The following is a 23529-nucleotide window of genomic DNA, read 5'->3' as shown; positions in this document are numbered from 1 at the left end:
GGTGAAAGGGGAGTGGGAGGGGGAAATAATAGTTAAAGCTCCTTTGCCTAGTTTTATTAATCGCTCTGTACACTAGATAATAAGTTGATTCGCTCAGGTCTACACACTGAGTCCCGGAGCTAATAAGTTGAGCATTGACAACACCTTTACAACTTAAAGTTGTAGAAGAAATTACAGTTTAAACATTATCTTGTTCTTTATTTCGGTGTGTGGTGTGTGAACATGAATCGGTATAGAAAACGTGTATACATGACAAGATCATAATAATCTACTGACTCTTGTCAACTGCTGACAAGATAAATATTGCTCACCCCTATCAACCATACAGTATTTAAAACATAACATGGTATAAGCTATTTATTATCCTGAGTTGGTTATGTTATTATGTAACTAACAAGTATTGTCTTTTTTTATTATTATTATTATTACTAAATCGTCGCACGTATAAATTCAGTCTATCACCTCCTAAAATAAAATTTCCACCTACAGATTTACAAAAATAGTGGGATAACCTGAAGATATGGACGGATCACTGTTTTTTTTTTTTTTTTTTTTTGTTTTATTCTAGACGAGCTGGGTATTAGTTCATCATATTACTAATACTGGGTATTAATGTTTATAGGTAAATGTCATAACCAGCGTTCTTATTGAAAAATTGTCCCTTCGGAGAAATTCAAAACGGTAATATATATATCTATATATAATACCGTCAAAAGGGTAATATCTATATACTGTATTACCGTTTTGAATGCACGGTACTATAGGAAGAGTTATTAGTTATGTTCATAACATTTTCAAGTAATTTTGCAAAAAAGAAAATACTTGTCATCTTAATCCCACAAACCCCATACAAATCTTAAAGAGGGGCTACACAGGGGATATTTTATTATCTTATTTGGTTATTAATGAGCTTATTACTTTTATGATAATCTATCTCATTGGGGCGTACAGTGCTTATGTTATGACATTTTAAATATATATATGCATATATATACTAAAAAGGCCAAGAAGACAATGATTGCTGAGGGAAGGAGAGGGAAGAACATCCTAATTTCTACACTTGGGCTTAGGGGAAGAAAATTCCGGGGAAGTTCTTTATTTATTCCATCCCTTTCCTTCACATCTGCAAAACTGAAGAAGCTACCGCGACACTTCCAGGTCACAGTGCCGCTCTACGAAGGTCAGGGTCATGAAGAAATGTAGACGTCACCTATGCAACCTGCCTTAGGGCACGGCCCATACGGCGAAACTGTCAACAGGCAACTTTGGTGAAACGTGTGTCGGAAGACCTCTCTCAGCCCATGCTGGTATTTTGCTTGTTTGTTTAAAACTGGAGGGCAAGTTTTTATCTTCTTGGCCAACTCGGTGCATTGACACAGTTCCTTAACCTGATCTCATAGGCAGGTTCTCAGCACTTGAATTTCTTGCACTTCCCTATTTCTGGTGACAGAGCTCCGGCCTTGAAAACATCCATCTTGCCTTTCATCCATTTGGGTACTAGTTTGTCCAAGACACTGTAAAAAATAAAATACAATAAAGTCATTAGCGTGCTTAGTAGTAAAGTAAAAGATGTATAGTTATTTATTTTACGATTCAACTAATAAGAGCTTCTAATCTTAAAATAACTTTTTTTAAATTAATTATTTACTTGAAGTATAGTACTTTCGGGTAAGGGAAGCGCATAGGATGATAGGTTTAATTTCCTTTTTATTTATTTATTTATTTTTTATTTTTTTATTAATTATTATTATTTAGTTATTTATTTTATTTATTTATTTTTTGTTTTTATCATTGTTTTGTTCGGATTTTTTTTTTTTTTGGCTTGTGCAGCATAAGCCATAGGCTTTCTTGCACCATGCGGCCGTTACTAATACTAATACTAATACTAATTTGTCGTTCAAATTCAAATCAGTTCATAAAAATAATTGCATATGGATTTCTCTGATAACTTTCATTTTTCCATTTCATTGAAACAGTTTCTGTTTGTTCGAAAGACAGCAATAGCTGTTTTTCAAACAAACAAACAAACTATTAATAAAATGAGGTAGAAAATATGGAATAAAACACTGGTGCGATGGCGTTATATTTCTTTTAAAAAATGCACGTGCCTGGGAACCCTCACCCCGGTAGGTTTGTATATATATAAGGTATCATTGAAAATAAAAAGAATAAATATTTAAAAATACTGTTTTTTCATATTCTAAGAAATTGAATTACATTAATTAATACAATAATGTCTGCATGTAATTTTGACATCTTAAATTTAATTGGTGTAGTTCCTTTGATTCGTGCACTAATTTTCCTGTTACCTGTTTGACTTCTTTTTGTGAAAACGCTGGCCTTCCCTGTCTGATGCACTATACGTTTGTTACATGTATGTTACCCCTATGTCAGGAGTGGCCAACTTAATTTGTGATGCGATCTACTTTTTCCCTTCAAAATGTGCCGCGATCTACCATCGCAAAAATTTCATTGCACAAGGTGCACAAATCGAGGGATGACTGTATATTTAAAATTCGTCGTGATCGACCGAAATTAAATCTGCGATCGACTCGTTGGCCACCCCTGCCCTATGTCATGCAAGCCATACAATGTGTGGGAGGTGCGGCCGTGGGCAACGTTACCTAAGGGCCCCAAGACTGCCTTAATCTGCCACTGAAAAGATGCTTCTCATTCTTCCGGGAAGAGTTAGTTATTTCCGGTAAATGGAAATGCAGCTACAGTCGTGAATATTTCTCCGTTCCTTTACCAGATCATTTCTAATTGGTCTCCATGGACGAGCATCAAATGTCTTTCATCTATTTCATTCCAGTTCGTCCCATGGTGGTTCTACCGAGGATCTGAATGAGGTAGTCCACCAGCATCGTGTTATCCGCCCCAAGTTGTTACCTTCCTAGCTTTACAGTTTTTCGAGGAGAATCCTGTTGAAAAACGTAAGGTCATGTCCCATACAATTCCATCAGTATGGAAGACTGGAGTTGTCGTCGTGGATGTTAGAAGTTCACTCCTACCTAGGTGCCATCCATTTTGGCAGTCTCAGTTAGGCTATAGAACACTATATATACAGACGCCTCATGGTTTTACTTGTCCCGGCGACATTTTAAACAGCACAACCAAAATCCAACCATTAGACTACCACTGCCGCGATTCAGAGTTGGAACAGTGACTTACTTTTTCAAAAAATTCTTCAGGATAACGCCATCTCCAGGTCCTTCCTTCTAATGAAAATGGAATGTGTCAAGATTCATCGCGCCAGAAAATCCTTTTCCGCTCTTTCAGAATCCGGTTCCTCTGAACATGATAGATACCATTGCACCAGTAATTGTGCATTAGCTATTGTTGATGGTATGTAGTTCATCTGTGCAACTGCTGTCGACGAAATTCTGTGTGCCCTGACAAATGTTTCTATACGTTCCCGGGTCTCTTCGGCAATTTTTTCTTAACTTTAGGTGTGGTTTCAGGCAACATGACCAGCTGTTTGCAGACCTCTTTTTAAAATGCAAGGTCTCCCTGGTTGTTACACTTTGACATGGCCAGTTGCCTTTTATTTTGCATATGGTATTCTATATTGCTGGACAAAATTAGCAGAACACGTAGAAAACGTGGTGTAACTGGTGCAGCTTTCGATAAAGCGTGATAAAATTTGGTATGGTGGTGTACCATAAAATAAAGATGAAATGAGGAGATAGTGAGAAACTTCAGACAGGTATAAGGAACATTTATAGGGGTTATATAAGAATTACTAAAAAGATCACATTGCTGAAATCGATGCTCGAAAATGTGGTCACATGACATCAGTATGGAGTATGTTCCCTCCAACTGCTAAACAGGCCAGACAGTGGTGAACCATGCTCCATATAACGGTGTCTATAAGATTCTGTGGCAACAAATCCCATTCCTTCACCAAGTGACCGAGGAGATGGCTTTTGGCGTGCAATGCGACGCCTATGGGCGTCCCGAACATGCTGGCCACGGCAGTCGTTGAATATCTTCAGCTTCAAGATATTCCGGTGTAGGAGAAACATGATTTTAACCACTGTGCTACACGCCAGGGCTTTGGTGGGGAAGGGGGAGAACTCCAGTAGCCACACCGGATGTCGTGGAGCTTCGCAACTGCTCTGTCACTATATCATAAGAAGAAAAATAATTTCTTATTCAGTCAAATATTTTACCATTGAAGTATTCTGAATTCATTATGCAGTTACGATATTTAATGGTAGTTATTTATTTGCTTCTTCTTCTTTGTGGTAGATAATTCCTAGACATTTATGATAATCGGAGTTTGAGGATGACAGTTGCATATGTACGTATGTAATTTATGCGAGGTTTTAGGAGTAATAAGTGACTTGTATGCGGTGCAAGAGCAAAAACCAAATGCAAGCTCACATATTCCAATATACAAAACAAAAAGGAAACCACAATAGTTACCGTCCCGTTGCCATTTCAATGAGTACTAAGTACAGGGGACGTATCGCACGAGCTTGTGTCTTGGTGGAACAGAACTAATTTATTTTTTATGTAACTGTCTCATTTTTCTCTTCCATTTGGACTTCCCGCACCTGAACTCAGGGCCCTGTTGCGGCTACACCATCATCTACGCCTTAGGATGATATACCACAGTGTTTATTGACAAACAAACAGGCATCATCCTTCCTGTTTGTTACCGCAATGTGTGATGGGATGTCCAATCACATACGTTCCCTTTAAAACAATGGGGCTTTGCAAATATGCAAACACTGCTGTCCACATTATCGGAAGAAAGAACGTAATGCATTGTTCGTATGCTTTAGCCTTTTCATATCTGTCACTTTGGAAACAAAGTTGTAGAAGGTATCCAATGGTAATACAGTCCTTTTCATCAGAATTATAAATGCTCGTTAATTATATATGCTCTTTTGCCAGTGAAAATATGCCTGTAAATTGGGGCGGGCTATAGTCGATTTGCTAGACGAAAAACCGAAACCATGCTTCCCTCGCCTGAGACCAACTAACTCAGCCACGTTATGAAAAGTACCCTTAAAAATTTCTCATGTCGATGGGATTCGAACTCAGGTCTTTTTCACCTGGTGTGGGGAGAACAAAGATTCTACTAACTATGCTACCGCGAGAGTCCACGCAGACTAAACGTCCATCTGAACTTTACTTCGCTTGGATACAGTTTGATCGCTTTAAGAGAGCTTTTGATAAGAATCATGGTTCCATCTCCCTTTCGAACCTCCCTATCCTTTCTGCACGCTATATTCACTGTAATTAATATTGCATCCCCTCTCCCTGGATGGCACAATGTCTCCATTTGTCATAATATATATGTGTTTATTGACTTAATGAAACGCTCAGATTCGTTTAATTTGCAGTACCCCTTGCATTGCAATATAAACGATTATATTTTGTATCGTTTGCCTTTTTAAAACCGTGACCATCCCTTAAACATGAAAGTCCTGGTAGTATGTGTCCCCTGGTGGGGTTTGAACTTATTTCAATGTTTCTTTCTGTGCATAAGGTGTTTACAGATCGTCTGCAAGTACTCACAGGAAAGGTATAAGTGTAATTTTGGCCTGTGTCAATAACTGGAGTCATTCCAATGGCTCTCCTAACCACATCCACAGTTAAGAACAACTGAAATGTCCAGTTTGCTAAAAATTCACAGGCTCCCCACGCTAATTAAGATGAAACGCTTTACCACGACTATTAAAATGATCGTTGGCCAGATTTCAGCACCATCATTCTGGGACTTGTATTCTTGGAGTACAAATCTATTTTTCCTTCAGTGAAAAGAACTACCTGTTCCGTATTACAATATAAAATTATTTGTTTCCACCTATATTTTCTTCTATATTTGTTGTATGTAATTGTACTGTACTTTGAGCTGTATTTCATTTTATGTTTTCATACATATATCTCCTAATTTTTGAGTTATCAATGTTTTCTGTTATTATTATTATTTATCAATTTCTCTTACATACTGTATTATCACTGTTAACTACTGGCCTGATGTCCGTGAAGGGCAATATTGCAATGTATCGTTTTATATTATTATTATTATTGCAATAAAGATTCTTCTTTTCACTATTGCCCCCTCACCAAATTCACAGTTTTTTTAAACCATTAATGGTTCCTCAATGACACGAGCAGAATCTCTTGCACCTCCTCTGTTCAAATGAATTCCATCGATACAAAACAAATTTCTTCTATTAACTAGCGCAGGCCACGCTGTGAAAAATTTCTTCCTCCCCATAAGTCTTGAGCAGTCCCCCAAATCTATAGTTAATCCACGAGGCTTTCGTCATATATTCCCTCCTTTCATCATCTTGGCAGAAGTAGACACAAGAACATTTTTTCCCTCTTGATATTTTTTTTAGAATGACTTTGTATTTCTTATCCAAATCATCAATTCGTTCATGTTTTAATTAGTTACCAGGTTTCACCAATCACTTACACACTTTATTACTCTTAAAAACTGATAGTTGCATCATCTAATTTCGCACCTGGCAGAGGTGCTCTGGTTCTGTTCTGTCTGTTTGTATTACATAATATATTTCTACTTTCCCTTACAATTGAATCCCCCCAGTAAGACCACCGCTGTGGAATCAAAGCATTCTGCATTAAAAGATTCAGTCCTGGTGCCTGACTCGGGAAAGTGTCGTACAGTATGAAATCAGGGCTAGAATCGTAGACCCAGTGGGTCTCCTCTCAGCCTCACCGAGTCAGTAAAGAAACGATGACTTGGGTCTCTGTCGAGCCATCAGTTCGATTTTTCTCCAGGACAATAACTGGCGTTCTTAGAGGCTCAATCTCGCCTGTTAATACACCCAGTTGTAATTTAAGGTCGTCGTACTCTCTACAACTAGTACACAGAAAAGAATCCCCATCAGCTGGAGCAAGTTCTGCATGCAAGCAACAAGGAGTACAAGGAAAATGGCCATAACCCACAAGTGAATTGCTACTGAGAATTGCCCCATCAGTCATAACATTCTGTGACATGTTATGCCGACCTATTCCAGGTGAAACCATTATAAGTAAAAGTAAAGATTTCAACAATAATAATAGTAAAAGTAAAGGATTAAAAAGAGGCCGCCGTAGCCTAGTGGTCAGGCGCGCGGGTGCATAAGTACACGTTCCTTGAGTGACCGGGGCTCAAGCCCGTGACCACCGAATACGGTGCTGTTTCTTGTATTCTATCTATCTTGTGAACTCCTCTGACCGTTTGGTCGTCCCGGAGTATAAACAGAAAATTTATTTATTTTAATAATAGTAAAGGTGTAAATAATAATAGTAAAAGTAAAGGTTTAAATAATAATAGTAAAAGTAAAGGTTTAAATGATAATAATATTATTATTTGAATCGAAAATTGAACTTAGAACCTAGAATAGATTTCTGTAGCCGTGGTGGGGGGGGGGGGCTGTGACTGATCTTAAAAGCTTTCCAGGGACCAACGAAAAACTGAAAATATGTTATGGATTGAACATTTTTTTGTTAGATAATGTACCCAGTGCATTACATTTCAGGCGCATTCTATTTTTTAATTAAAATTAATTGATTTATTTTTTCTTATTTTGTGATTAACTGAAGTGCAAAGTAAACGTAGTTATCTTCTTATCAATTAATTACTAAGATTATAACTTTGTAGAACACTTAATAAAACTACAGTTTTACTAGTTTTACATTCTCGAAACTTAGCTGTTCAGTTTAATTACAACCGTTATTACTCATCCTGGCATATTGATTGGTTATTATGATGTGGTTACAAAGGAACTGGATGCAAAAAATAATTTTGATATCATATACTTGGATTTCAGGAAAGCTTTTGGCATTTTTGAGCATGGAAGACTACTGTACAAATTGGAGCAGAATGGTATTAAGGGTAAATTGCTACAATGGATAAAAGGATGGTTGAGTGGAAGAACAGAGGGTGGTAATTAATGGGTGCTGCTCTTCGTGGACTAATGTTATTAGTGGAGTACCACAAGGTTCGGCGTTGGGTCCATTGTTGTTTTGTATATTTATCAATGATATTGATGAAGGTTTATCAGGCTTAGTGTCGAAGTTTGCAGATCAAACAAAGGTTGGCAGGGTTGTTAATGACAGTAATGGCAGTGTGCTACTGCAAGAGGATCTAGATAATTTGGGCAGATGGGATAAGAAGTGGCAACTGAAGTTTAACCTTGACAAATGCAAAGTACTGCATATGGGTAGAAGTAACCCCAGAGAAAAGTACCAACTGTGTGGTACTACACTTAAGGTGGTAGAAAATGAAAAAGACCTGGGGGTAATTGTGCAGTCAGATATGAAGTTTTCTGAGCAATTCAGGCAGGCTGTCAGGGCAGGTCATGGGGTTTGTCAATGATATATAGGAATTTTGCTAGAAGGGAGAAGGAAGTGGTTGTCCCTCTGTATAAGACAATGGTGAGGCCACGCCTTGAGTACTGCGTACAGGTCTGGAGGCCTCATTTTAGGAAGAATGTAGATTTGCTTGAGCGTGTATACAGAGAAGGGCAACAATATTGGTGAGGGGAACGAAGGTAGCCTCTTAGAGGCTTAAGTTCTGCATTGCAATGGCTGGAGACTAGGTACCTGCGCGGTGATCTGATTGAGGTGTATAAGGCTTGAATAGGTTGATCATGCTGAATTATGATGGGATTCTTCCAGTTGTTCAGATTACGCACCTAAGGGAGCATAAATTCAAATTGAGGAAAGACAGATGTAGAATAGATGTGTGTAAATTTGTCTTTAGCCAGAGGGTGGTTAATTATTGAGCAAACTTCCATCTGTCGTTGAAGTTGATAGGTTATATAAATGTGAGGAGGAACTGGACAAACATTTATAGGGAATGGTTGTGTGAATTTTTTTTTTTTTTTTTTTTGGCTGATGCTGCATAAGCTCATACACTTGCTTTCTTGCATCACATGCCGCTACTACTACTACTACTACTAGTATACTGTTTTTTTTTTTTGTTAAGTCTCTATTCTCTATATATATATTTATCCCTTCGCAAGCGAGCGACATCACTTTCACGAGTCTTACATAACAGTACACGGACTGTCTAAAGCTAACAATTCTGCATTACAATTTCATTTAATCTAATTTTTTTTCCGCATAAGTTGTGCGGGAGAAAAAAATACTAATAATAATTGCCAGATTTCTATATGTCAGATTTTACTAATATTTGGGATGGTTTGAAAAATCTTTTTATATGAACCAAATATAAGATTTCATGGAAATCCGTCCACTAGGTATGAGTTGTTACATGCGACGGACGGACAGACAACAGGTGGATGAACATGGTGAAAACAAAAGGCGCCTATGCATATATGCTAACACACCTAATGCAGCATCGTTGGATATTGCATATAAAACCATCCACGTTTTGTAACAAAAAAGAAAAAATACGTATAAATTAACGTACCTTTCAGTACAAAGTTTTTTGTGTGGAGGGGGAGACGTTTAGCAAATTTCCTTATAAACTTTCTGAAGTATTCCTGAATATCCTTCTTCATTATAAAAATAAAATTGTCAGCAAGTCCAATACAATTGAAAGTAATCAGTCACAAACTAAGAAGTTAAATGTAAAATAAATGGGGAAAGTTTTACTAATAAGTGTTGTTTATCAAGAAGCATTGTAAATAAGAAATGTGATAAAACATGATATATAATAATACACACTACCATAGGATATACTGTATTTTCATTTTCTAAAAAATTCAACTTGATTGAAACTGATTAAACCATGTGAATTATAAAGTGAATTTTATAACTTTTCAGGCACGTTCGCATAAGATATATGCATATCCCACAATTTTAATTGCCCATTCGGCGATTAAAATTATCTATTTCTAAAGAAAATAGCAAAAAAAAAAAAAAAAAAAAAAAAAAAAACACATAAATAACAACTCTTTTTTGAAAATAATTCGGGTTAATATCTATACTCATTGCTAATGGCTTTTTGATTTGGATAAACAGGTTTAAAATTCTTACAAAGCAAGACAATTTTCTTGAATATGCCAAAATATTTTCATGTTTCATAATCAATAACAATTTCCTGCAATAAGTGGGGGGCCATGATAGAATCGTATATAATATATATTATTCAAGCACAACGTGACCTTGAATCTGATTCGAAACAGCAACTATTTTTATCTTTTCACATGTTTCACAATTGGATCATGTTTTCATGTGAATTATCGGACATTGTTTTAGTGAACATTTTCAGTTATCTCCCCGAAACTGCGAATATCTCACCCTGAGAGAAACTATGAACAAAAGAGAATTTATTCGCAGTCCTCGCATTTTGGATATTTTCTCATATGCGATGTGGTTTGATGTCTTCAACATTATACACGTGTGTGCAAAAGTTAACTTGAACTTTAAAATCTAATATATCAAGAAAAAATGGCAACTGAACTTTAATGTTTCTAAATGTAAGGTTTTGCACCTAGGGAACAGAAATCCAGGAGTTAGAAGCTAGGAGGAGCGGAGTTAAAAATGGTCCAGGACGAAAAAGAATTAAGGATTACGATCCAATGAGACACAAAATTTTCCATGCAGTGTAAATAGGCGGCTCGGAAGGCACATTCTATGCTATCTAAAACTTCAAAGAAGGGCAACCAGATTGGTAAGAGGTCATAATCTATGTCTATATGAATAACATAGTAGATGACTTTCATCAACCGGTGAAATACCACCACTTTGCTTATTGGAGGCTTGAAGTGGTGAAACCCATGCTTAGTCTCTAGAGCAAAGTTTCCGGCACCCCCCTCCCCCCCATACTTCTCCTTCAATCTATGCACGGTACTAAGTACTATAGGTTTTGATACCTTTCGTGTTTGGGGTTTTCATAAAAAAAAATAAATAAAAAAAATAAAAATAACAGATCAGAAGGTGCGAATTGCAAAGCTTGGTAACTAGACATCTTGTGGGTGGGACCTGATCGAGGTATATAAGGCCCTGAAGGGAATCAGTAAAATCAACGAGGAAGGTATATTTTCACTGGCAGAAAAGATAAGAACCAGGGACACAAATACAAAATTTGGGGAGTAACAGAAGCCTGGATCTTATGAAGTTTAGTTTCATTGTATTGTAGATCGTTGAAGTGAACTGCGTGCCGGGCATAATGGTCGAGGCAGATACATTTGTAGTTTGGTAAAGTTCAAAGCGGAATTGGATAGGCATTTTTTGGTGACGGATAAAGTATGAATTATAGAAACGTTTTTACTTTTATTTTGGCCCTTGCATCATTTAGCCATATTCCTCAGAATTATTTTTCTTGAATTATAATGATGCAGTCATGACTCTCCAAAAACTGAGTGTCCAGTCGTTTCATAGTTGTTTTAGGCGTTTAATAGGAAGTATGATCCCCTGACAGAATAGAAGAATTCCCCCGCTGAGCTGTTATTTATTTATTTATTTTTAATAAGGCAGTTGTGGTGGTTTTTTTTTTTTTTGTAATAAACCACAGTCCTTTACAAGAGCGAATCTTATTCCGCGGAGTTTTTTGGGAAAAGGTCAACATATCCCAATTCGTATTCCGGTGTGGGTATCTGGCTGATCACTCCATCTGAACTACGTACATCCCCATTCTGAATAAATTCGTCGAACAACTGAAACTTGCACGAACATTATTGACCATAAAAATGAATTCAGGGCTTATGGCACATCTGAAAAACTAGCTTAGAGCATTCCGAGTGTCTCCTTTCGAGATGTGAAGATCGGTGCTGTCATTCATCTCGATATCTCCTCATATCACTAGATCATTGCCACAATAGTGATTCCTTTTCTCTAATAGTAAAGGTATGAAATTTCGCGTTTACTCCAAATGAGAAAACGGCCAGAATCAGCTTAAAGACTGAATATCAATGGTTCCGCAAAGAGAACGTTGTTATTGGCTCCAGAGAGGCAAATGTTATCTGTACTAAGCCAGACGAGGGAATGAGTGAGGAGTATACACACACCATGAGCCATCTCGCATAATGCCCTTTTCACAGGGAACTTTCTGAGAGAGAGAGAGAGAGAGAGAGAGAGAGAGAGAGCCTCACCTCACTGTCGGCTCCCCATGATATTTGCAGTAGCCCAGGCAGGTTCTTGTAATAGCATAATATAATGGTTTCGTCGTGTTATTATGTTTGAATAGGTCATATTGAGAGGTTATATGTTTGTAGATTGCAAACTGGGATGTTGTTGTTCATGACCCTCACTGAACTTGCGTTCAAGATTTCATAATCTTTTGAAATTACCATTCTTGACATTTTTAAGGCTCGGACCACCTTTTTCTACCAAAGAAGTATAAACATTCTAAAACAACGCTAAAATTAGTTACGTTACGTTTCGGGGAACGCGGAGTTTCAGTTATGTTTCTGGATTTTATGTCAAATCCAATCGTAAAGAAAAGTGGCAAAAAAAGCACATCAGGTTTTCAGCTCACCTCATGAAATGATTCCGTATTTTGGTGGCGGACTTGAACACCTGTGTTATTTTCCAAAATTTCTGTTTTACGAAGGCTTTGATATAAAAACCAGAAACGCGACCACTAGCTAATTTCAGAGTTGTTTTGAGCTTGGGGTATTTGTACTTCTTTAAGAACCTATGCATTAGCCAACTGCTGTAACGTTTGTATTTTTTAGCAAAAAAAAAAAAAAAAAAAAGAATAAACCAAATTTATTTAAAGTCTTGAGTCCGCCTAATTTGATTTGCACACGTTGCGGAACTCAAAATCGTATTGTGATGTCAGTTTATGATTTTTAAATTAAAAATTGAGACATCGAATTTCATGTAATAACATGTGCAGTAACGTTTAAAAAATTTAAAAAAAAATATGGCTATAACTTAACTTTTGTACATTAGTATATATCGAGTCCTATAACCAGCTCGAAGTATATTTACGATAGGGTAGACCTCAGGGTTTATGCGGAACTAACTGTTTTTGAAAACGTAATGCTTGTGAGTTCAGTTCAGAAACAGGTTTTTGTGTAATGGAAACCAAAATAAATAAAAACTTGTTTTATACAGCAACGAACCATTAAAATTTCTGTGTCCTGAAAAAACTGGACCTTCCTGTTTTTCTCTCTCCCCCCACTTCCTAAATAACAAGTATAATCGCCTAGTTCTTATAAAACAGGAAGTCAGACTTACACAACAATGGCCGACTTTCCCCGAACCTCACTCATGGCGCTTCCAAGTTCGCAGATGACCCGATTCATACAGTCTTCTTTCTCCACTGCTGTTCGGTAGAGGGAGTAGTAGCGTTCCAATTTATCTTTATATTCGTTGATCATACTTAAAGGATTACGATGTGCATCTGTTGAACGCTTGTTCCTGCTGCTCAAGTTAGAAACCGCTGTTGGAATTAACAAACCAAGTCCTGCCAAGGCCAGCATGGGCATGATAAGAGAACCTAGTCCGTAGCGTCTGTTACTTTGGTAACCTTGGGGTGTTCCATAACCATACTGATTTCCATAGCTAGCAAGCTGAGCTGCATACGGAGCTAGTCCAGCACTTGTAGGTGCGTAGCTTGGGATGGCTGCTGCAGCTGCCCCTGGGTATGCTGCCACTCCAGCAGCGGCGGCAGGGGAAGCATAAGCGGGTATTGCTGCTGCAGCACCGTAAGCGCCATTCAATGCTCCGACTCCGTAGCCTGTACCAAGACCTCCTACGGCATAACCTCCATTGCTAAGGCCTGCAACATTGTAGCCATTCAGTTGGTTCAGGGTGTTTGCGTAGCTTGTGTCCTGAGCTACGTAGCTGTCTCCATTTTGACCTTGATAGCCAACCCCAGAGGAATCACTACCTTCGTAAGGATTTGAAGCGGCAGCAGTAGCATAAGTATGGGTGGAAGAACTAGCATAAGCTTGATCTTGGCCCTTCTCTTGAACTGGATAGTAGTAATAGTAGAGATTGCCTTGGGAAGCTGGTTGCGCTTTGTAACTTGAGCTCGATTCTGCTGCATCGTAGTTAGAACCACCATAACTACCACCACCAGAGGACGCTGATGGCGAATATACTGGACTATTACTACCAGAACCTCCAGCCGAACCATCTTCTCGCTTTGTGGAGGCAACTGAAGAAGCTATCGCCAATGAACACACTAACCATAGTCGAATCATGATACCTGCAGGAAACAAAAAGAAAGCTAATATTAGATTGTACTGGGTGAAAATATACGTTTTTTTTTTTATTTTAATAAAATTCATATGTAAACTTGATATCATTACAACAAAATTTTATCAACAAGATAAAGTTATAACAAGTCGCAAAAATCTACAAGTATTAAAAATACGCTGTAAAAATAAAAAATAAATAAATTAAAACAATAATGATTTAATGACGAGTCCCAGTTTCGCTTATTCTCTGATCTGGCGGCTAAGACACAGCGGTTGTGACCGTTCTCCCAAATAATGTGGGATTGCCTGGGTTCGAATTGTACTACATGGGAGGAGCTTTCACAGGTTTCTTTTTCACACTGTAGTAGAGTTAGTTGATCTCGGAGAAGGGTTGCATGACTTTTTTCGAGTTTATCATCCAGCAAACAGGTAAACCGATCACAGAATATACGAAATTTGCAGGCACAATACACTGATGCCTTATGACCTTTTTGCCATGGCGAGAAATCAAACAAACATCTTCTGCTTATCGGCATTGTCGGGTTTCTAGTCTACTTAGCACTTCACTATGTTGGATAGACGAGCCCTCGCGGGTGGCAAAGTGGTTGTAATCGCCGTTCTCCCCACATCGGATGGAAAAGGCCGAGGTTCGAACCATCGATAACGGGAGGAACTTTTATGGACTTTTTCACACCTTGACTGATTTATTCGGTCTCGTGCTAGGACAATTTTTTTCTTCTTCTGGAAACTCGGTTTCTTCTTCTGGAAACATAATACGCACGAGTGAATGACGTTCTCTATTAACCTTAACGTTGTTCTCAATTAACTGCACTTAGTACACGTGAAACTTTCACGTGTACCACGTGTGGCGTGTATTTCATGTCAGAAACAGAGGCTTTACCCACTTATTGCCGTTTCCTCCTTTGATTTCGGCGGCTGGCCCTCGATAAAGGCGCTGAGGTCACAGGATGAACAGCACTAAGTTATTCTTATTACTTCTCCTTTATCTTTATCTTAGCTCCCTTCTTTATTCACCGTGATAGAGATTTCTGTTCCTTTGCCCCTTGTTCTCCATAATTAGCGTTACGAGTACCGTAATGTTAGCACGGCCTTTCACGACTACTAACTTATGTAGCACTTATGGTCGTTGGGTACTTTCTGCATATAACAGTGTCCCAGGTCCATAAACCGTTATTATTATTAATAATATCTTAAACTGTTACTTCCTTTAAAACATATATATATATATATATATATATATATATATATATATATATATATATATATACTGTGTCTTAATTGGTCGATCTTCGAAATTTGTTGCACGGTATCCCCCTCATCTCCCCTGCCAGGAGATAGTTTTTCATTCAGAACATGCAAACTGATCAAAACATCATTAAAGAGTAAGGCCAGGATGCAGCTAACAGATTTGCATTTCTGAGCAGGATTAGATATTATGTTAATTCAACTTAGGGCGTTCAAGAAGCGTATCTATATCAAGAAGCATTATTAGTAGATAACAAGCTGTGGAAGTATTGTACTGATATTGTGCATTGCATCGACTCTCCTTCACCAATTGTCATTGTGTACTTTGGTGATGTAGAAATATAGCCAGCTGGAAAAAAGAATTGCGACGGATAGTCTTTAGTGATAAGCGATGATTCTGTTTGGGGAACGATGACAGAGAGCCATCTGTGGCGATACCCTGGTGAAAGAGTTTTTCTTGTTTATATTGAACAAAGGCATGTCAAATTTTCAGGATAATCTCACAAATTGACTTTAAACTAAAACTGCATTCTTTTTATTCTTAACAATTATATAACCTTTTATCCTAACTTTATAACGGTATGGGACAGTGTTATGTCCCATACCGTTAATATTATCGGACAGTTTCTCTGCAATGTCAACATGCTTCCCTGGTCTGCTAGTTTTCCTTGGCGACCAGGTACATATATGGGATATGATGAGGCGGAAACTTTTACAGGCATGTCTTAGTCAGTCCAACTCATAGCAGCTTTAAGGGGAAAATTAAACTAGGTATGGAGGGTTATTCCTCAAGAGGATATCAGGCACCTTTTGGACTCATTATTAAGATGCATAACGGCGTGTCTCGCCCAGAAGAGGTTATAATTCGAAGGTTTAGTATCAGACAACGTTAACTACAAAATTTCATTTTCTTTTTGTGATAACTTTAGTTTTACTTTATACAAATAACAATGCATCTCATGTCATAGAACTGTATACCTCTAGTACTTTACAAGTTAGCTTAGAGTACATTTCCGGTAAACCAAGAAAATGTCAACTGACTTTTTTTTTTTTTTTTTTTTTTTGGTCAATTACAAAAAATATCAACTACAAAATGATTTTGCAGTTAACGTTGTTTGACACTAACCCTCGAATTTATACTGTTATATGCTGGTGTTATGCGTTAATCTTCAGTTTGTTTAATGAACTTTAAGATTGACATTTTTTTTTTTCTTAAACGTAACCGTTGCATTAAAAATTTAGTGAGTTTGTTTTCCAGCTGGTCCAGGTCAGATATGTATCCTGTCATCTAATGTATCACTTCTACGTCTCTGTTTCAGTCAGATCACGTTTATCCTTCATCTTCTTTCCCCCTCCATCATTTATCTAATTCATTAATCAGTTAAACTGACATGCATTCTTAAAAGTAAAAAATAGTAACTTTATTGAATTACAACACTAAAATTAAATACATATTTCGGAGAAAGATATGTATAAAAAAGGGACTTCTTCAAAATACGAATTAAAATTGCTTAAGTTTTACTAACCCAGATTCAAACTTACTTTTTTCACAGGAAAACAATATAGATTAGATTGCGATCAAGAATTAATCAAGTAACGGACCACGAATGTTACATCGCTACAAGCCAATGTGAAAATTCTGAAGCTCAGAATCACGTTGCAGTGTGAGTAAGTTCTGCTCACGGTTATCATTTTGTTTTAAAGTCATTTATTACCATTGAGCCCTCTAATTACAATATTGTAAACACGTTGCATTATCTATATATGATTAGCGATATAAGAAGATTCCATTCCACATATAATTTGCATATATACAGCATATCAGTGGTTCTCAAACTTTAGTAACCTAAGAACCCCCTTCCCCCTTTAGTTTTTTTATTTATTTATTTTTTGGGCAACCTGGGAGCGGAATTGCTGGTACCCACCAGTATAGCACTTCCTCTGGTGGATGCGGGATTTGTGCAATACAGCACACAGGGAATAATAGACCCACGAGTTAGTCGAGGTCCGCCACAACACATGCTCAGTTGTGGCCCACCTCCCCGTGGTGTAGACGGACATTGGACAGGCTTTCCAGGTGACAAACAAGCAAGAAACAACTAAACAACATAACAACACACACTGCACAAACATAACACTACACACATTTCTGGCCTTTTACAGAGTTCTGTATCCATCACAGTGTACCAAGGCGGAGATGAACTGACGTTCAGGTGCCGTCCTACACAAGATAATATACATGTCCACCCCTTCAGCTTGAAGATTTTTCTGCTGACCTCCCCCAGGTTTAAAGCAATTATTTCTATGCTGTAAATTTTTTCAATTTTTAAATATTTATAAGGAATTTTGAACGCTATGCAGGGATCCCAGGAGTATCTCTGAGAAAACGCTGAACGGATCCGCAGATCACAGTTTGAGAAACGCTGCAGTGTGTTGAATTTCGCAATAATAATGGGAAATTGTTTTATTTTTATAGCTTTTCTTTCTGTATTTAAAAACCTACCTTAGTTATAATCTTAGAGATAACAATTAGGAACTAAATAGAGCCAATTTCTCGATTAAAGCGAACTTCACTACACGCATGACGAAATCCAATTGAGGAAAATTAAAAGTACTGTACTTGTACTTTATATTATACAGGGTGGTTATAAAGTCCTTTCCCACTTTAAAATCTTCATATCCAGAAAAACTAGTTTTTTACATTGTAATCAGCGTATACGGGAGTGTTTGATAAACCAAAAAATTAGTTTGGAATTTGACTACTGGGTATAAGCGATTTATTCACTCCAATAAACAAATTAGCTTTTGTGTTCATTATAAAAAAAATTACTCTTGGATCTGAGAATTGGAGCGTTGCTTTTCATGGTCTTATTCTTCATCGTTAAGATACAAAAGCTTGAAGTTGCAGTCCTAACTGGAGTAACCAAGTCCAATTTTATTTTAACTTCATTACAAGAGTGGCAATAGTGTTATTTCAGCCCTCAGAGAGTATCAATGACTGAAAAATTCTCAATTCCTCCTTGTTCAAGAAGAACCGCACTAAATATTATCAAGCGTTTCAAAGAAGGCCACCTAATTCTTAAGCCTAGAAAATGCTCGTCAGCATCACAAGAAATAATTCAAAGAATTGACGAGGTTCGACTATAGTAACTCTTTCAGATTTGAAGGTCGGAAGGTGGCGAACATTCCATCGGATATTTTAAGACAGTGTGGAGAACACGATTCTCCATCTTGATTGCTTATTAGAAAATAATGGTGGACACGTGGAAATTTGATCGTCAATAAAGATTGGTGGAAAATTTACCTTTCTGTTATTTTTCTAAATTAGCCACTCTGTGCATCCCCTGGTGGTCAACTAACTAATTCGAATTCTTTTTTTATTGTTTAAAAATCGCACAATGATTACAATACAAAATACGAATTTACACAACGATATGATTAGTGTAAATACTAAGATTTTTAGAAAAAATAAACCGAAATGAATAAAAAAAACATTATTTGAAAATTATGATTATATCAAATTTTCTGCATGTGTAAGAAAGCAAAATTTCTATTTTTAGCTTTGTCTTATAGCGACCAGATATATCCTCTCTCATTCGCCAGTTTCATTATCTTCACTGCATCATAGCTCTTCATGCAAAATTAAAAAAAAATTATATTATATATATATAATGATTGTGAAAGTTTTCCCAATATAGTAAGTTAGTTCAATACGTCCTATGCTTACAATTGTCATGGCAAATAATATGTAGCTGTTTAATGTGAACTTTGCATAAGAAGACTTGATTTTGCAACTGCAGTTTAGTTTAGGGGAAAAAATAAAAATTAATGATCATTTAGGCGTAACAGTATTTGAAGTTAACGTTTGTATGCGATGTCTCCAAGACTCGGGTCATTGAACTTCTATGTTATGCTTATACAGAGCGATACTGATGGTGTTTTCTTCGAGATATGACACTTCCATGTCCTCTAGGGTATGACACCTCCATCCTCTAGGGTATGACACTTCCCCATCCTCTAGGTTTATGGCACATCCATATCTAGGGATATTTTTAGTTATGGTTTTTTGGCAATCCACATATATATGTAACAAAATCAACATTTTTTTGTGTTCACTTTAATTCTCATATTGTGGAGTTAAACTTCATAACTGGGTTGTCAATCATTGTATCACCGGGGTACCTACCCGCCCACCGATGAGAGGCCAAAACGCTTCGAAACGGTGTCGTCTGGGTGATGGTATCTGCCGAGAATAAGTAGCATTAGTCTTCTCTACTGAGGAACGTTGCTTATTCGAGGTAGGGCAATAGCAGGCAACTCGTTGTGAAGGCGTTCACAATGAGATGTAACAAAAAATATGCCATTTCACCTACTTCGGTGATTTACTACAAACTAAAGTGATGCTTTGCACTAAGTTTTTCGTCTAGAACAGATTTCATTAATTGCATTCGTAGACCATGATAGAAGCCTTCAATATTCCAATGTAACAATGTACATAATAATGTGATGACCATTATTATGTACAAAACTCATTGTCCCTAATGAGTAACTCTAAACTTTCATTCTGACCCTGTGACGTGGCCGAGTGGTTAAGAGTCAGAGTATAAGAGTTATGCTTATACAGAGCGATACTGATGGTGTTTTCTTCGAGATATGACCCATGTCTCTAGGGTATGACACCTCCATCCTCTAGGTTCTCATACAATGTTCGCATTTATGTGATACCACAAAATACAGTAATCTTTTAGTATTACATATCTTGCAACTCCTCTGGCCCTATGTGGCTGCTACAGAGTATGAACAAAAAATTTATTTTAAAAAATGCTAAGTAACGGCAAAAATGTTATTTATAAAATTCTCAGGTTTCGATATTTCTCCCATGGTATCTTCAGTTACACGTATAATGCGACCTGTCTGTGTCTTAATCACTACAGCAATAATCTCGAGTTTTCTTGGTAAAATAAATTTATGAAAATAACTTTCAAATCAGTGAGTTAGAGAAGTGTGCAAACAGGGCGTGAGAGAACGCACGTATGCGCTAAGTCCTAGCACAGTGACTCCGGTCACCATCATACGTAGAAATGGCCCGGGTCGAGTCCTAGATGGGAGGAATTTTTATGGGCCTGTTTTATACCGTGGCCGAGCTAGTCAGACTAGGATTACGTTACTTTTTATTCCCTGAAATTTGGGTTTTTGCAGCCTGAAGACAAGCAAACCGATGATAAAATACACATAGTTTATTTATTTATTTTATTGCACATAACAGAATTGAAGCATATAAAATTCAGTTAAGAATAAAATACAGATTGCACTAAAAACAGAAATAAGCTTAGATGAAAAAGACAATTAATAAAATATTTAAATAAGAACTACATGACAATAAATTATAAATATGTAACAATGGTAGAATTAATAACGCATACAAATAAGCCAATCACAATACATAGTTAGGACTACGATAGTTAAGATAAATTTTTAAGACTTTTCGAAAGCCAGGAAAGGTAATAAAAAGATAGGTCTCTTGATTTTCCGTATGATGTCCGATATTTAATCTAAAGGTTTTAACTGTTCGGGTGTTAAACATGGGGTCCTTCATCGAAGTTTATGGTAACAGGGAATGATTGAAACATCCTGCATTTAAAACATTATGAATGAATCCGAGACCTATAACCAGTGTTCTTAAAGTATAGGGATTGAAAGTTATATTTCTCTAAGTACGATTTGTAATCACTTCGGTGAAAGTTTTGAATATCGTCGTGCCTGAGTAGATAGGTAACCATTTTAAATTGAATAAAAATAAATTTTTCTGTTTATACTCCGGCACGACAACCAAGTCAGTAGAGTTTACAATAAATCGTCAATACAAATATTTATCGTATTTAGTTTTTTTTTTTTTTTTTTTTTTTTTTTTGGTAGTTGTTGGCGCATAGGCTTCTGTGGCCATAATGCACCTCCCAAGGTTTTTACAGTACTTTGATCCAAGCCCGAGGCGGGAATCGAACCCGCGACCTTTGGGTTGCCAGGCAGGCACTTTACCCACCCTGCTAGCCCGGTCGGCATCGTATTTAGTAGTCAGGGGCTTGAACCCCGGTCCACTCAAGGAACGCATGCTATGCACTCTCGCTCCTGACCACTGGGCTACGTCAGAATAGTTTCTGCCTTATGTATATGAGTAGAAATGCATGTTGTACACGCTGAAGATAGGTAACGGGATCATACAAAGTATACTAGCTTCTCAAAAACAAATCAAAGATAAGAGAACAAATGAATTTTCCGTACTTTTCCTAATTTTCCTTTAGTTATCTCAAGAATGATGACTTTCGTAGTTTTTTTTTTTTTTATGGTGAAATAATTATTAAAAAATAAATGTAAGAATATGTTTAATTAATTTAGTGTAGTTTATTAGGGTAATTAGAAAATAAAATATTAATAAATACTGTGTATCGTATTTCTTGGCTTTGCGATATATCTCACACTTTAACAATGCTGTGGAGACATTTTGTGATAAGACTAACCCTCACGATTTCACAAGATTGTTAGGATAATTGTTGGAACACCATTTGGAAACGGTCTGAGTTCGATTCTCATCGAAATGACAGGAAATTTTATGGATAGTTTCCATACAGCATCAGAGTCAGGGGGTTCTCGGTGAGGGCCGTACGGTTTTTACTCTTGGAAACGCGTTTTTTTATCTAGCAAGAAGGCAAATTGACCATAGAATACACGCAACTTACACACACACACACACACACACAATACATTTACGCCTCATTGCCTCAGTTGCTTTGATAAAAATTGGAAAATAAACAAAACATGAAAATTTAGAAGATTCAAAAAGATTGAGACAGAACTGTGCAAGTACAGCTGAGCTGAAGGCAAGTTATTTCATTTCTTCCAGCAGCATTCAGCTTTTCACATAGACATTACAGTACATTTAACACCAACTTTTCGAATCTATATATCGAAAATCAAAACTTCAGAGCTTCTGTGACACTGTTGTTGTTCCAACTCACGATGATAACCCTAACGTTTTAATCGCTCTTTCTCCCTTGGCAATGAAACAGTTTTATTAATTTACATTTCAGTATTTAAAAAAAAAAAGCAACTAGTCTATCTGCTCAGCCAAAATATTGAGTGGGCGGATTGATCCATGGGGGCAGGAAATCCCCTTACACTCAGGCACAGTTGGAATCATTGTGCAATCCCGAAAATGTATTTGTTCATACGCCGTGTGTGTTGTATGGTCGGTTATCTTCTAGTGGACAAAAAAAAAAAAAAAAAAAAAAAACTAGAGTTTTCTGGTGGGGAGTACCATGCAAATCTCGCCCCCCCTTTCCATCTCACGAGACAGATTAACTCGGCCACAGGGAATTTTCAAGCTTGTATTAGTTTTATGATGTATTGAATGCGTAATATTAGGGACATAAGATAAAGGATATCGTCGCATTTGCATAACGTCACGGTCATTGCATTTTCCAGACAATGCCTCATTAAAGTTCCAAATATACACATTACTGTTGTTGGTTTCTACTGTTAAGATGCGAAAAGGCTAAATATTTTGCTCAGATTTGTGAGGACATATCAAAATTATTTGGCTGAAAATATCAACGTATGTGTATGTGAGAGAGAGAGAGAGAGAGAGAGAGAGAGAGAGAGAGAGAGAGAGAGAGAGAGAGAGAGAGAGAGAGAGATTCTTTCGCAAAGAAGCATTAAACCACTGAACTATTAAAGTTTTACGTACCTCAGTTTTTTGGGAAGTAATGGTTAGTATTTGATCAGTATTTTGGAGAATCTTTTGGATAGCTAAATCTGAATCACTACTTCTTCCTACTTCTCAGATGCGACAGGATCTCAGGTAACTGCTAGCATATGAATGGACAAAATGATCCCTAGTGCTGCCAAAGAAAGCTGTTGGGTTATTGGAGGAAGGCGTTTCGTACAGAGTCCGCATGCGCAAAGGCCGACCACTGTACACTTGGCCGTGACTCTGATCTTGGAACGAAAAGTAGGTTACGCTTACGTCTGGGGCCGCGCGCAATGCGGATGTGATTTGAGTTGACCTCATGCAACACGTAACTTTGGAACCGATTACCTGACAGGTTTGACCTGTAATAGATGTTCTAAAACGCCGACAGGATGCGAGCGTTTTATTACATAATTCTAGATCCCTTTG

General features: G+C 37.2%; 1 protein-coding gene across 1 annotated transcript; it reads right to left on the bottom strand.

The window, feature by feature from the left end:
- Positions 1–951: 951 nt before the first annotated feature.
- On the bottom strand, positions 952–23198 carry LOC150083398 (uncharacterized). Its single transcript, XM_090377242.1, has 3 exons — positions 23098–23198; positions 13123–14098; positions 952–1514 (listed from the first exon to the last, which is right to left on the bottom strand). Exons 2-3 carry the CDS (start codon positions 14091–14093, stop codon positions 1409–1411), a joined length of 1077 nt encoding a protein of 358 aa, XP_090233368.1. The 5' UTR covers positions 14094–14098; positions 23098–23198; the 3' UTR covers positions 952–1408.
- Between the last annotated feature and the right edge of the window lie 331 nt (positions 23199–23529).

This window comes from Mastigoproctus giganteus, chromosome 7, assembly GCF_048544385.1.
Source record: "Mastigoproctus giganteus isolate SK-2022 chromosome 7, ASM4854438v1, whole genome shotgun sequence".
NCBI lineage: Eukaryota > Metazoa > Arthropoda > Arachnida > Uropygi > Thelyphonidae > Mastigoproctus > Mastigoproctus giganteus.
Note: the sequence above shows the minus strand (reverse complement) of the source record. Positions and strands in the feature narration are given on the sequence as shown.